Raw genomic sequence first — 13,677 nt, forward strand, 5'->3', positions numbered from 1 at the left:
GCAAGCAATGCAGGTGTAGAAGCACGGTGGCTAGGAAAAACTCCCTAGAAAGGCCAAAACCTAGGAAGAAACCTAGAGAGGAACCAGGCTATGAGGGGTGGCCAGTCCTCTTCTGGCTGTGCCGGGTGGAGATTATAACAGAACATGGCCAAGATGTTCAAATGTTCATAAATGACCAGCATGGTCAAATAATAATAATCACAGTAGTTGTCAAGGGTGCAACAAGTCAGCATCTCAGGAGTAAATGTCAGTTGGCTTTTCATAGCCAATCATGCATCGGATAATTGTTTATTCAATGTGTCGATGTATTTCGTATCGCTTCCTATCCAAATAAACCATAATATGTACATTAAATGTTAACTGAAAGGTCGACATGTACTCACTATGACCACAGACTTGTCCCCCATCACAGCCACTCCGGAGGCCCCTCAGAGCCCGTTAAAGGGGGTTCTGGGTCTGGAACTACCCCTGGAGCTGAACCAGGAGAAGGCCCTGTCCCACCTCCGCATCGGATCCACTTTCACTTTCAGGGTCACCGTGCTGCAAGCCTCCAGCATCTCTGCTGAATATGCCGATATCTTCTGCCAGTTCAAGTTAGTGCCTCCCACACAACTTTTTGATGTATTTTAGACTTTATTTGGCCAGGAAGTGTCTTGAGGTTTAGGTTCAATGTTTTTGAGAGAGACTTGACAAGATGTCAGTGAGGAAAAGCATTTTGAATGATGATGATGACGACGTTGCATATGGGGGCATTTGTTTCTAAAATCTCTTCTTAGGAACAACTACAAGTGTCTATGTTTCAGGTACTTTAACTCAGGCAGTCCTCGTATTCTAATTGTCTCATAGCTATGCTATGACAATGCCATGCCATTCAGGACCTGTCACTTCTCTCTATCCAGAAACCACCACATCCTCTCTTGATTTAAACAAACTTAAATCATATGGTTAGTGTTATTCCTATGGGTTAGTGTTATTCCTAAGGGTTAGTGATATTCCTAAGGGTTAGTGTTATTCCTAAGCGTTATTGTTATTCCTATGGGTTAGTGTTATTCCTAAGGGTTAGTGTTATTCCTAAGGGTTAGTGTTATTCCTAAGGGTTAGTGTTATTCCTAAGGGTTAGTGTTATTCCTAAGGGTTAGTGATATTCCTAAGGGTTAGTGTTATTCCCAAGGGTTAGTGTTATTCCTACGGGTTAGTGTTATTTATAAGGGTTAGTGTTATTTATAAGGGTTAGTGTTATTCCTAAGGGTTAGTGTTATTTATAAGGGTTAGTGATATTCCTAAGGGTTAGTGTTATTCCTAAGGGTTAGTGTTATTCCTAAGGGTTAGTGTTATTTATAAGGGTTAGTGTTATTCCTAAGGGTTAGTGTTATTTATAAGGGTTAGTGTTATTCCTATGGGTTAGTGTTATTCCTATGGGTTAGTGTTATTCCTAAGGGTTAGTGATATTCCTAAGGGTTAGTGTTATTCCTAAGCGTTAGTGTTATTCCTAAGGGTTAGTGTTATTCTCAAGGGTTAGTGTTATTCTCAAGGGTTAGTGTTATTCTCAAGGGTTAGTGTTATTCCTAAGGGTTAGTGATATTCCTAAGGGTTAGTGTTATTCCCAAGGGTTAGTGTTATTCCTAAGGGTTAGTGTTATTCCTAAGGGTTAGTGTTATTCCCAAGGGTTAGTGATATTCCTAAGGGTTAGTGTTATTCCTAAGGGTTAGTGATATTCCTAAGGGTTAGTGTTATTCCTAAGGGTTAGTGATATTCCTAAGGGTTAGTGTTATTCCTAAAGGTTAGTGTTATTCCTAAGGGTTAGTGATATTCCTAAAGGTTAGTGTTATTCCTAAGGGTTAGTGATATTCCTAAGGGTTAGTGATATTCCTAAGGGTTAGTGTTATTCCCAAGGGTTAGTGATATTCCTAAGGGTTAGTGTTATTCCTAAGGGTTAGTGATATTCCTAAGGGTTAGTGTTATTCCTAAAGGTTAGTGTTATTCCTAAGGGTTAGTGATATTCCTAAGGGTTAGTGTTATTCCTAAGGGTTATTGTTATTCCTAAGGGTTAGTGTTATTTATAAGGGTTAGTGTTATTCCTAAGGGTTAGTGTTATTTATAAGGGTTAGTGATATTCCTAAGGGTTAGTGATATTCCTAAGGGTTAGTGTTATTCCTAAGGGTTAGTGATATTCCTAAGGGTTAGTGTTATTTATAATGGTTGGTGTTATTCCTAAGGGTTAGTGTTATTCCTAAGGGTTAGTGTTATTCCTAAGGGTTAGTGTTATTCCTAAGGGTTAGTGTTATTCCTAAGGGTTATTGTTATTTATAATGGTTGGTGTTATTCCTAAGGGTTAGTGTTATTCCTATGGCAGACTCGTCCGACGGTGAAAGACAAGTTTCCATCAAATGTGCTCATAATCAGTGCAGGATATTGAGAGTAGTAAATAGTATACACTGAGTGTAAAAAATATTAAGAACACTTTCCCTTTTGTCCTCAGAACAGCCTAAATTTGTCGCGGCATGGCCTCTACAAGGTGTCAAACGCATTGCACAGGGATGCTGGCCCAAGTTGACTCCAATGGCTGGATGTCCTTTGGGTGGTGGACCATTCTTGATACAGAAAACTGTTGAGTGTGAAAAACCCAGCAGTGTTGCAGTTCTTGACACAAACTGGTGGGCCTGGCACCTACAACCATACCCCATTCAAAGGCACTTAAATCTTTTGTCTTGTCCATTCACCCTGTGAATGTCTCAGTTGCCCCAAGGCTTAAAAATCCTTCTTTAACCGGTCTCCTCCCCTTCATCTACACTGATTGAAGTGGATTTAACAAGTGACATCAATAAGGGCTCATAGCTTTCCCCTGGTCAGTCTATGTCATGGAAAGATGTTTTGTACACTAAGTGTATATTAGTAATGTCACAGTGCAGTAGTTTAATGTATATTGTTTTGTATAAACTCAATGTACATGATTAATGAATATTTAATATTGATTGAATGTGTTTTTCTACTTCCAGCTTCATCCACCGACATGACGAGGCGTTCTCCACTGAGCCACTGAAGAACACTGGCAGGGGACCTCCTCTGGGATTCTACCATGTACAGAATGTAAGCACTGACCAGAAACAATATATTCTTATTCATTACAACTAATAGGTTACTGCAAGTCTCATTTCTATGATATTACCATTAATTAATTAATTAATTTTGTTATTTCCTCGTATCATCCATTGTTACAGGCCTTATTGAGTGATGGCTAACCTCGCTTTTGATTTGTCTATTAGATCACGGTAGAGGTCACCAAGTCGTTTGTGGAGTATATCAAGACCCAGCCCATCGTCTTCGAGGTGTTTGGTCACTACCAGAAACAGCCGTTCCCACCTCTCTGCAAAGACCTCATCAGGTGATAAAACTCTACTTGTTCTCTTCTTCTTCAAATGATCCTGTTTCACTGTCTTGCTAAAATAGTCAATTTTAAAAGTTCACACTTTTTTTACAGTCCCCTTCGACCTTCTAGGAGGCAATTCCCGAGGGTTATGCCCTTGTCTAAACCAGGTGAGGGGTCAAACATGGCATTGTGTCCTTCTCTTTATCTTAGCAAAGTATTTTGTCACAGTGCCAGAACGTTAACCAGGCCAGATTCATTCCTTCTCTTTCACAGTGCCGGCCACCAAGCTAAACACCTTGACTCGCTCCATGGCAGGCCCATGTCACTCCAAATATGACCTCATGGCCTTCTTTGAGATCTGTGAGCTGGAGGCCAACGGAGAGTGAGCACAAATCTTACATCTGTTTCCTTACTTCCCCGCTCATATCAAGGAATCAAATGGACACAACAATCATAATCTACTCATATAGTTTGTACATTTGTTCTGTGTTTGTCCTCAGCTATATCCCTTCAGTGGTGGACCACAGAGGTGGCATGCCTTGCCATGGAACCTTCCTCCTTCACCAGGTAAAGAATTGCAACATTTTCAGAGGGGAGTTGATTTGAATCTATTTCTCAGTTATTCAAGGCCCAGTGTTGACTTCCTGTGTGGTGACCTGTCCACAGGGCATCCAGAGGAGAATCACAGTTACCATAGCACACGAGACAGGAAATGACGTAGAGTGGAAGGAGGTCAAGGAGCTGGTGGTGGGTGAGTATGGCTGGAAGAATGCTTTATTAGGAGACAACAGAGCGTAATGACAATAAAGATCCACTAGCTCCATCTTTACAGTACATCAATCGATCAATCAAATGTATTTGTAGAGGCCTTTTTACATCAGCAGATGTCACAAAGTGCTATATAGAAACTCAGCCTAAAACCCCAAACATCAAAGAATGCAGATGTAGAAGCACGGTGGCTAGGAAAAACTCCCTAGAAACCTAGAGAGGAACCAGGCTCTGAGGGGTAGCCAGTTCTCTTCTGGCTGTGTCAGGTGGATCATAAACATCCATCTCTGACTTTTGACCTTTGACCTCTCTCAGGGCGTATCCGGAATACTCCGGAGGCTGACGAGACCATCATTGACCCAAACATCCTCTCCCTCAACATCTTGTCTGCAGGCTACGTCTGGCCCTCGTATGACGACAAGTACGTATGATTTCCTCTTTCTCAGCTTTTTACTGGACATACTGTACATACTGGACATACTGTACATACTGGACATATTGGACATACTGTACATACTGGACATACTGCACATATTGGACATACTGTACATACTGGACATACTGTACATACTGGACATACTGTGCATACTATACATACTGTACATACTATACATACTGTGCATACTATACATACTGTGCATACTGAATATACCGGACATACTGTACATACTATACATACTGTGCATACTGAATATACCGGACATACTGTACATACTGGACATACTGTGCATACTATACATACTGTACATACTATACATACTGTGCATACTATACATACTGTGCATACTGAATATACCGGACATACTGTACATACTGGACATACTGTGCATACTATACATACTGTACATACTATACATACTGTGCATACTATACATACTGTGCATACTGAATATACCGGACATACTGTACATACTGGACATACTGTGCATACTGAATATACCGGACATACTGTACATACTGGACATACTGTGCATACTATACATACTGTACATACTGGACATACTGTGCATACTATACATACTGTGCATACTGAATATACCGGACATACTGTACATACTGGATATACTGTACATACTGGACATACTGTACATACTGTGCATACTGAATATACCGGACATACTGTACATACTGGATATACTGTACATACTGGACATGCTGTGCATACTGTACACACTGTACATGCTGTACATACTGTGCATACTGGATATACTGTGCATACTGTGCATACTGTGTATACTGTACATACTGTGTATACTGGACATACTGTACATACTGGACATACTGTGCATGCTGTGCATACTGGACATACTGTAGTTATGAATCAATGGCTTTAGCTTGTTTCTCTCTTTCACAACAACAGCTGAATATGATTTTCCATAATGTTCTGCTGCAATATGTCTATTTTTCTCTTTTAATTTGTTGTTGTATATTAACACTGTATATTTTGGTCACTTTGCTGCTGTGAAATCCTCAGCCAAGCTGCTTGTTTAACCCGCTCGTCCTCTTCTCTTTGTGCTTCGCTGTATTGCAGTGTTTCCCTGGGAGTTGACCATAGGTATAACACACAACCTTTCTCCTTCTCTCCTCTCTTTATACAACCTTTCTCCTTCTCTCCTCTCTTAATACAACCTTTCTCCTTCTCTCCTCTCTTTATACAACCTTTCTCCTTCTCTCCTCTCTTTATACAACCTTTCTCCTTCTCTCCTCTCTTTATACAACCTTTCTCCTTCTCTCCTCTCTTTATACAACCTTTCTCCTTCTCTCCTCTCTTTATACAACCTTTCTCCTTCTCTCCTCTCTTTATACAACCTTTCTCCTTCTCTCCTCTCTTAATACAACCTTTCTCCTTCTCTCCTCTCTTTATACAACCTTTCTCCTTCTCTCCTCTCTTTATACAACCTTTCTCCTTCTCTCCTCTCTTTATACAACCTTTCTCCTTCTCTCCTCTCTTTATACAACCTTTCTCCTTCTCTCCTCTCTTTATACAACCTTTCTCCTTCTCTCCTCTCTTTATACAACCTTTCTCCTTCTCTCCTCTCTTTATACAACCTTTCTCCTTCTCTCCTCTCTTTATACAACCTTTCTCCTTCTCTCCTCTCTTTATACAACCTTTCTCCTTCTCAACTCTTTGTTTCTTTGCTTTTTGTTGTTTTATTTCAAACTTTTTTCTGCAGTTTTTTTAACCCGACATGTTCATTTGGCTTGACGCTTAGCAGTGAATTCAAAGCTGTTGTTTCTGTCCATGTATAGAGTTTGTTTCAGTACCCCTTGTCTTTGAGGGGCTTGCACAACTGAATACCTTTTCCTCTTGATATTGCCTGATCTATGCCGATGAAGGAAAGTCATACTACATGTTTCCATTCATTCATCATTGACAAAACAACGTCTATACACCAGTGGAGGCTGCTGAAGGGAGGACGGCTCATAATAATGGCTGGAATGGAGCGAATGGAATGGCATCAAACGCACGGAAACCATGCGTTTGATGTTGCTGATACCTTTCCACTAATTCCGCTCTGGCCATTACCACGTGCCCGTCCTCCCCAATTAAGGTACCACAAGCCTCCTGTGCTATACACAAAAACCACTCACTTTTTCCCTTGTGTTTACCTACAGGACGTTTTACCGGTTTGAGGCAGCATGGGACAGCTCCATGCACAACTCCCTCCTTCTGAACCGCGTCACTCCCTATGGAGAGAAGATCTACATCACCCTCTCAGCCTACCTAGAGGTAAACATTTCCCTCGCTGCAACCCTGAAACATCACCCAGGTTGGCTCTCTATATTGATGGGGGGGAAGTGGTGAGTTAGCCTGTACACTACACTTTAAAGTGCTGTGAGTTTAATGCTGGTTCTGGTCCATTCCTTTCAGATGGAGAACTGCACCCAGCCGACGGTGATCACCAAAGACTTCTGTATGGTGTTCTACTCCCGTGACGCCAAGCTCCCCGCCTCTCGCTCCATTAGAAACCTTTTCAGCACCGGCTGCCTAAGGCCCTCAGAGAGGTAGCTAGGCCCGTAGAAATAGAATTAGAACGTATTATTCCAGGTTATATATCTCTATATGGGTAGGCCCCACCTCAAGCCCTCTCTGTGGAATCTGACAGTATTAACTCTGTTCTCTCTTCCTCAGTAACCGTGTCACTGGAGTGTATGAAGTCAGTCTCTGCCATGTCGCTGATGCCGGAAGTCCAGGTAGATTAAAGGAATGGCAGAATGCTTGATTATAAACACAATTATAAACTGGTTGGTTCGAGCACTGAATGCTGATTGGCTGACAGCCGTGGTATATCAGACCGTATACCACGGGTATGACAATACATGTATTTTACTGCTCTAATTACGTTGGTAACCAGTTTATAATAGCAATAAGGCACCTCGGAGCTTTGTGGTATTATGTCCAATATACCATGGCTAAGGGTTGTATCCAGGCAGTCCGCGTTGCGTCGTTCCCAGGAACAGCCCTTAGCCGTCGTGGTATATTGGCCATATACCACACCCCCTAGTGCCTTATGGCTTAATTCTACACAAGCATCTGGGCTGCATTTCATCCAACTTGTGTGTGCAACTGTCAATTTAACAGTTCACTCTATCTGGAGATAAATCTGGAATGAGCTACAACCCACATCCCCAGTGTGTTCTGGCAGTATATAGACAGTATATAGACAGTATATCCGTATATAGGCAGTATATAGACAGTATATAGGCAGTATATAGGCAGTATATGGGCAGTATATGAGCAGTATATAGGCAGTATATAGACAGTATATAGGCAGTACATGGGCAGTATATGGGCAGTATATGAGCAGTATATAGGCAGTATATCCATATATAGGCAGTATATAGACAGTATATAGACAGTATATCTGTATATAGTCAGTATATAGACAGTATATAGGCAGTATATAGGCAGTATATAGACAGTATATAGGCAGTATATAGACAGTATATAGACAGTATATCTGTATATAGGCAGTATATAGACAGTATATAGACAGTATACAGACAGTATATAGGCAGTATATAAACAGTATATGGACAGTATATGGGCAGTATACAGACAGTATATGAGCAGTATATAGGCAGTATATCCATATATAGGCAGTATATAGACAGTATATAGACAGTATATCTATATATAGTCAGTATATAGACAGTATATAGGCAGTATATAGACAGTATATAGACAGTATACAGACAGTATATAGACAGTATATGGACAGTATATGGGTAGTATTTGGGCAGTATATATGCAGTACATAAACGTAGTTCTGTTTTTATATTTGACATTGCTGTCTTTTTACCCTTTTTTACCCTCAGGCATGCAGCGGCGGCGCCGGCGCGTCTTGGACACCTCAGTGGCATACGTCCGTGGAGAGGAGAACCTGGCTGGGTGGAGGCCCCGTAGCGACAGCCTCATCCTGGACCACCAGTGGGAGCTGGAGAAACTCAGCCTGCTGCAGGAGGTGAGGCCTGGGATTGGTAGGGTCTGTAGGGTGGGTGGGCCGGAATTCAGAGGGGTGGAGTCAAGTCTGATAGTTAGTCAATGAATGAATGAATGAATGAAATAAACAAACAATACTTTGCCATTGAAATGTGGTCTGAATAATAAATAATAAATTATGTTTCCATTCATAAACAGTAGCTGTTTTCAAAATAGTATTGTGTGGTGGTACTACTCACCAATGAGTCACTCACCTGGATAATGGATAGTGGCCATTTTGTGCCAGAGACTCAGCAGTTTCTTTGTGTGTCATAACAGGTAGAGAAGACCAGGCATTACCTGCTACTGCGGGAGAAACTAGAGGCCACCCTGGCCGCGGGGCAGGACGCGCTCTGCAAGAGTGGCGACATCAGCGACTTTGCCAAGAGCCCCATCCTCAGCTACAGCCTCGGGGGCAGTCCTGCCCTGGAAAGCCCCAGCCAGAGGCAAAGGGAGCTGGCTGCCAAGGTGACTACAAGTCCCTGGCTTCTATTAGGAACCAGGCCTACCTTGGAGCTCCTAATACAACGCTTGCTTGCCAGAACACTTTCTGGTTCTCTCTCTTTTTTTGGACTTTTAATGGTTGTGATTATTAGTAATAATAATACATTTTTCTGCTCCTCCTCTCCTCCTCTCCTCCTCTCCTCCTCTCCTCCTCTCCTCCTTCTGGGGTCTCAGTGTCTGCGGTTGCTCATGCACACCTTCAACAGGGAGTACAGCCAGGTGAGCAGCAGTGCCAGTGAGAGCAAGGTGAGCCCCAGCCCCCAGGCCTGTTAACCCCCTCTATAACCCACTTACAGAACCCAGCCCCCAAGCCTGTTAACCCCCTCTATAACCCAATTACAGAACCCAGCCCCCAGGCCCTTTAACTCCCTCTATAACCCACTTACAGTACCCAGCACCCATGCCCTTTAACCCCCTCTATATCCGACTTACAGAACCCAGCTCCCAGGCCCTTTAACTCCCTCTATAACCCACTTACAGTACCCAGCACCCATGCCCTTTAACCCCCTCTATATCCGACTTACAGAACCCAGCTCCCAGGCCCTTTAACCCCCTCTATATCCGACTTACAGAACCCAGCTCCCAGGCCCTTTAACCCCCTCTATACCCCAATTACAGAACCCAGTCCCGTTAACCCCCTCTATAACCCACATACAGGCCCCAGGCCCGTTAACCCCCTCTATAACCCACTTACAGCCCCCAGTCCCGTTAACCCCCTCTATAACCCACTTACAGAACACAGCCCCCAGGCCCTTTAACCCCCTTTATAACCAACTTACAGTACACCGTGCAGGATACTTTTGCCCAGCCAACCCCTAGCCCAAAGCACTTTGTATACCATCAAACGTGCCCCCTATAGATTCCAACCCACTCTCACTGATCCCACCCAAGAAATCTGTCATCTACATCCTTCCCCCCCTGATCCCCTGTCTAGTTGACACACTGATAATTCTGATCATTTACTTATTTGTTAAACAAAGAACTAAACTCTAACAAATAACTGAATTCTAACAAGGAAATACATTCTAATGAAGAACTTAACCTTAAAACAAAATAACTACCATATTCACCTCACTCTTAATTAATTAATGAATATTCAGTTGCTCATCATCACCCGTAAACCCCATCCCCTGAGGTCCCATCTTTTCCAATGATTTACTTCTGTTCTATGGAATCCTTCACCCAACCTACACATGTTCTCATTCTCACCCTTAGCCCCCTCTCCTCCAACCCCCCCCTCTCCTCCCACCCCCGTCTCAGAGAATGTCAGGCTTCTCTGTCCCTACTACAGCATGTTGTCTCTACATGTGTAACCAAAGCCGGGGGCTGAAACACATGTCCTCTCATGACCTCATTGGATTACTTGATGAGTATCAGATTCTGTCATAGACCTTGCAGACCCTCCAAATGCAATACATGGGAACTGTTGATGAATGTATAATGGTGTCATTGTATGTGCGTGTTTGTGTGTGCTTATTTTGTGTGTGTATATGTTCATGTTTGTTTGTATGTGTGTGTGTGTGTGTGATTATCTGTGTATGCTTGTGTGTATGTGTTTCAGCTGTCTGAGATGTCAGCGTTGCTGATGTCACCGTCCTCCTCTGGTCTGAGCACGCTAACGCCGTCTTCTACTTGCCCCTCATTGGTGGAGGGACATTATGACATCAGGTATGTGTCCTTTCACCTTTCAACTGTCACCCCTCACTCCCATTTTATTCACCCCAGACCTGCTGTTGACAAGTAGTATACGGAAAGTATTCAGACCCCTTGACTTTTCCTCATTCTGTTATATTACAGCCTTATTCTAAAATGGATTAAATAAATGTTTTTCCTCATCAATCTACACATAATACCCCATGATGACAACACAAAAACAGGTTTTTAGAAATAATTATAAAAATAAGAAACAGAAATATCTTATTTACGTAAGTATTCACACCATTTGCTATGACTCGAAATTGAGCTCCATCGATCATCTATATAAGATTGTCTATAAGGTCCCACAGTTGACAGTGCATGTCAGAGCAAAAACCAAGCCATGAGGTCAAAGGAATTGTCCGTAGAAATCTGAGACAGGATTGTTTCGAGGCACAGATCTGGGGAAGAGCACCAAAAAATGTATGCAGCATTGAAGGTCCCCAAGAACACAGTGGCCTCCATCATTCTTAAATGGAATAAGTTTGGAACCACCAAGACTCTCCTAGAGCTGGCCGCCTGGCATAACTGAGCAATCGGGGGAGAAGGGCCTTGGTCAGGGAGGTGACCAAGAACCCGATGGTCACTCGGAGAGAGCTCCAGAGTTCCTCTGTGGAGATGGGAGAAACTTCCAGAAGGACAACCATCTCTGCAGCACTCCACCACTCAGGCCTTAAAGGTAGAGTGGCCAGACGGAGGCCACTCCTCAGTAAGGCACATGACAGTCTGCTTGGAGTTTGCCAAAAGGCACCCAAAGGACTCTCAGACCATGAGAAACAAGATTCTTTGGTCTGATGAAACCAAGATTGAACTCTTTGGCCTGAATGCCAAGCGTCACATCTGGAGGAAACCTGGCACCATCCCTACGGTGAAGCATGGTGGTGGCAGCATCATGCTCTGGGGTTTTTCAGAGGCAGGGACTGGGAGACTGGTCAGTATCGAGGGCAAGATGAACAGAGCAAAGTACAGAGAGATCCTTGATGAAAACCTGCTCCAAAGCGCTCAGGACCTCAGACTGGGGCGATGGTCACCTTCCAACAGGACAATGACCCGAAGCACACAGCCAAGAAAATGCAGGAGTGGCTTCGGGACAAGTCTCTGACTGTCCTTGAGTGGCCCAGCCAGAGCCCGGACTTGAACCCGATCGAACATCTCTGGAGAGACCTGAAAAAAGCTCCCCACCGAGCTTGAGAGGATCTGCAGAGAAGAATGGGGGAAACTCCTGAAATACTCCCGAAGTTGTAGCTTCATACCCAAGAATACTCGAGGCTGTAATTGCTGCCAAAGGTGCTTCAACAAAGTACTGATTAAAGGGCTTGAATAATTATGTAAATGTGAGATTTCATTTTTTTTTTAAATACATTTGCAAAAAGTTCTTAAAACCTGTTTTGCGTTGTCATTATGGGGTATTGTGTGTAGATTGATGAGGGGAAAAAAGTATTTAATCCATTTTAGAATAAGGCTGTAACGTAACAAAATGTGGAAACAATCAAGGGGTCTGAATACTTTCCGAATGCACTGAATATGCAAATGAATTAATTCGCTTTGTAGAAAGAGCTTTGTTAAAAGGGCGTTGATAGGACATTGAGAAAGCACCGAGAATGTTTTAAGAACGTTGAGAGAACATTGATGGAACGTTATCTCTGGTCTGCAGACACATTGAGCCCAGCTCTGGAGCTTCAACCCCAGACCTGGACCCCTTTAGCCCTGTAGATAGGAAGAGGATCCCGGGTAGAGGCTGCACTTTCGTCCCTGACATCCAGGAGATCCGCGTCAGGTGAGACCAGACCCCTCTGGGGCGTAGCGATTTCAGCTAGGACTAGGCTGCTGTACAGGATTCCATAGAGGTCAGATGAGGCATACAGTTTGATATTGGGGTGAATTATGATATATCTCTGCTAGATTAATTGTTTGGAATCACTATAAAGATGAAAAAATATGAGCAATACTTAAGTTATTCGGATGGGCTGTATTTCTACTAAATCAACAATAAATAAGAAAATATGATGTTTACTTCATATATAAGTGAAATATAACTGTCCTTCTATCTCCCCTGGGCTCCAGCCCCATCGTGTCGAAGAAAGGCTACCTGCACTTCCTGGAGCCTCACACCAGTGGCTGGGTGAAGCGCTACGTGGTGGTACGCCGGCCCTACGTCTACCTGTACCGCAACGAGAGGGACAATGTGGAGCGCGCTGTCATCAACCTCTCCTCTGCCCAGGTGGAATACAGCGAGGACAAGCAGACTCTGCTCCGGGTAGGACTGACAGACACTTCTTCCAAATATATCATAAATATATCAAAAATATACCATATACATTTTACAAATAAATCACTAATATATTACAAATATACAATGGATATACCAAAAATACAGTATACCACTAATATGTTTGTTGGAATGTACTTCTTGGATATATTTTTTGTTTATAGACAAATATATAAAAAAACAATTAATAATAAATATATTTTTTATACCATTGATTTCCTGTATCTGTCCAATTGTAGTTAATTTACCAGATCCTTTTAGTGATGTAAATCATTTCTGCTTTTAGACTCCAAACACATTTGCAGTGTGCACCGAGCATCGTGGAATACTTCTCCAAGCCAGTAATGACAAGGAGATGCACGACTGGCTGTATGCTTTTAACCCCCTGCTCGCCGGAACTATCAGGTATAGTAACCCCTCACTGGCTCAACCTTGTTACCTCATATGTTCATCAATGAAAACCCCTCCTCAAACCTTTATTTTTTTGTGTATTACCAGGTTACTTAAACCTCCTCGTAAACACTTGTTCAAGCTAATTTCTAATTCAAATTCACTGTCTCCCCCCGATCATTTTCAGTCAAACATTAACCC

The 13,677-nt window shown here is 42.7% G+C and overlaps 1 protein-coding gene across 1 annotated transcript in view; it reads left to right on the top strand.

Annotated features, from left to right (window-relative positions):
* Positions 1-13,677, top strand: part of LOC120019898 (kinesin-like protein KIF1A) — a 37,194-nt gene that overhangs the window by 23,451 nt on the left and 66 nt on the right. Inside the window, exons 28-46 of the mRNA XM_038963309.1 lie at positions 413-593; positions 2,997-3,087; positions 3,264-3,382; positions 3,479-3,534; positions 3,641-3,749; positions 3,868-3,934; positions 4,034-4,118; positions 4,451-4,556; positions 5,667-5,690; positions 6,752-6,866; positions 7,008-7,141; positions 7,269-7,330; positions 8,456-8,601; positions 8,898-9,086; positions 9,297-9,368; positions 10,684-10,790; positions 12,472-12,594; positions 12,882-13,074; positions 13,373-13,491. Coding sequence (XP_038819237.1) covers positions 413-593; positions 2,997-3,087; positions 3,264-3,382; positions 3,479-3,534; positions 3,641-3,749; positions 3,868-3,934; positions 4,034-4,118; positions 4,451-4,556; positions 5,667-5,690; positions 6,752-6,866; positions 7,008-7,141; positions 7,269-7,330; positions 8,456-8,601; positions 8,898-9,086; positions 9,297-9,368; positions 10,684-10,790; positions 12,472-12,594; positions 12,882-13,074; positions 13,373-13,491 — 2,098 coding nt within the window. The remainder of the gene's footprint in view (positions 1-412; positions 594-2,996; positions 3,088-3,263; positions 3,383-3,478; positions 3,535-3,640; positions 3,750-3,867; positions 3,935-4,033; positions 4,119-4,450; positions 4,557-5,666; positions 5,691-6,751; positions 6,867-7,007; positions 7,142-7,268; positions 7,331-8,455; positions 8,602-8,897; positions 9,087-9,296; positions 9,369-10,683; positions 10,791-12,471; positions 12,595-12,881; positions 13,075-13,372; positions 13,492-13,677) is intronic.

Source organism: Salvelinus namaycush, chromosome 25, assembly GCF_016432855.1.
Source record: "Salvelinus namaycush isolate Seneca chromosome 25, SaNama_1.0, whole genome shotgun sequence".
In the NCBI taxonomy this organism is placed as follows: Eukaryota; Metazoa; Chordata; class Actinopteri; order Salmoniformes; family Salmonidae; genus Salvelinus; species Salvelinus namaycush.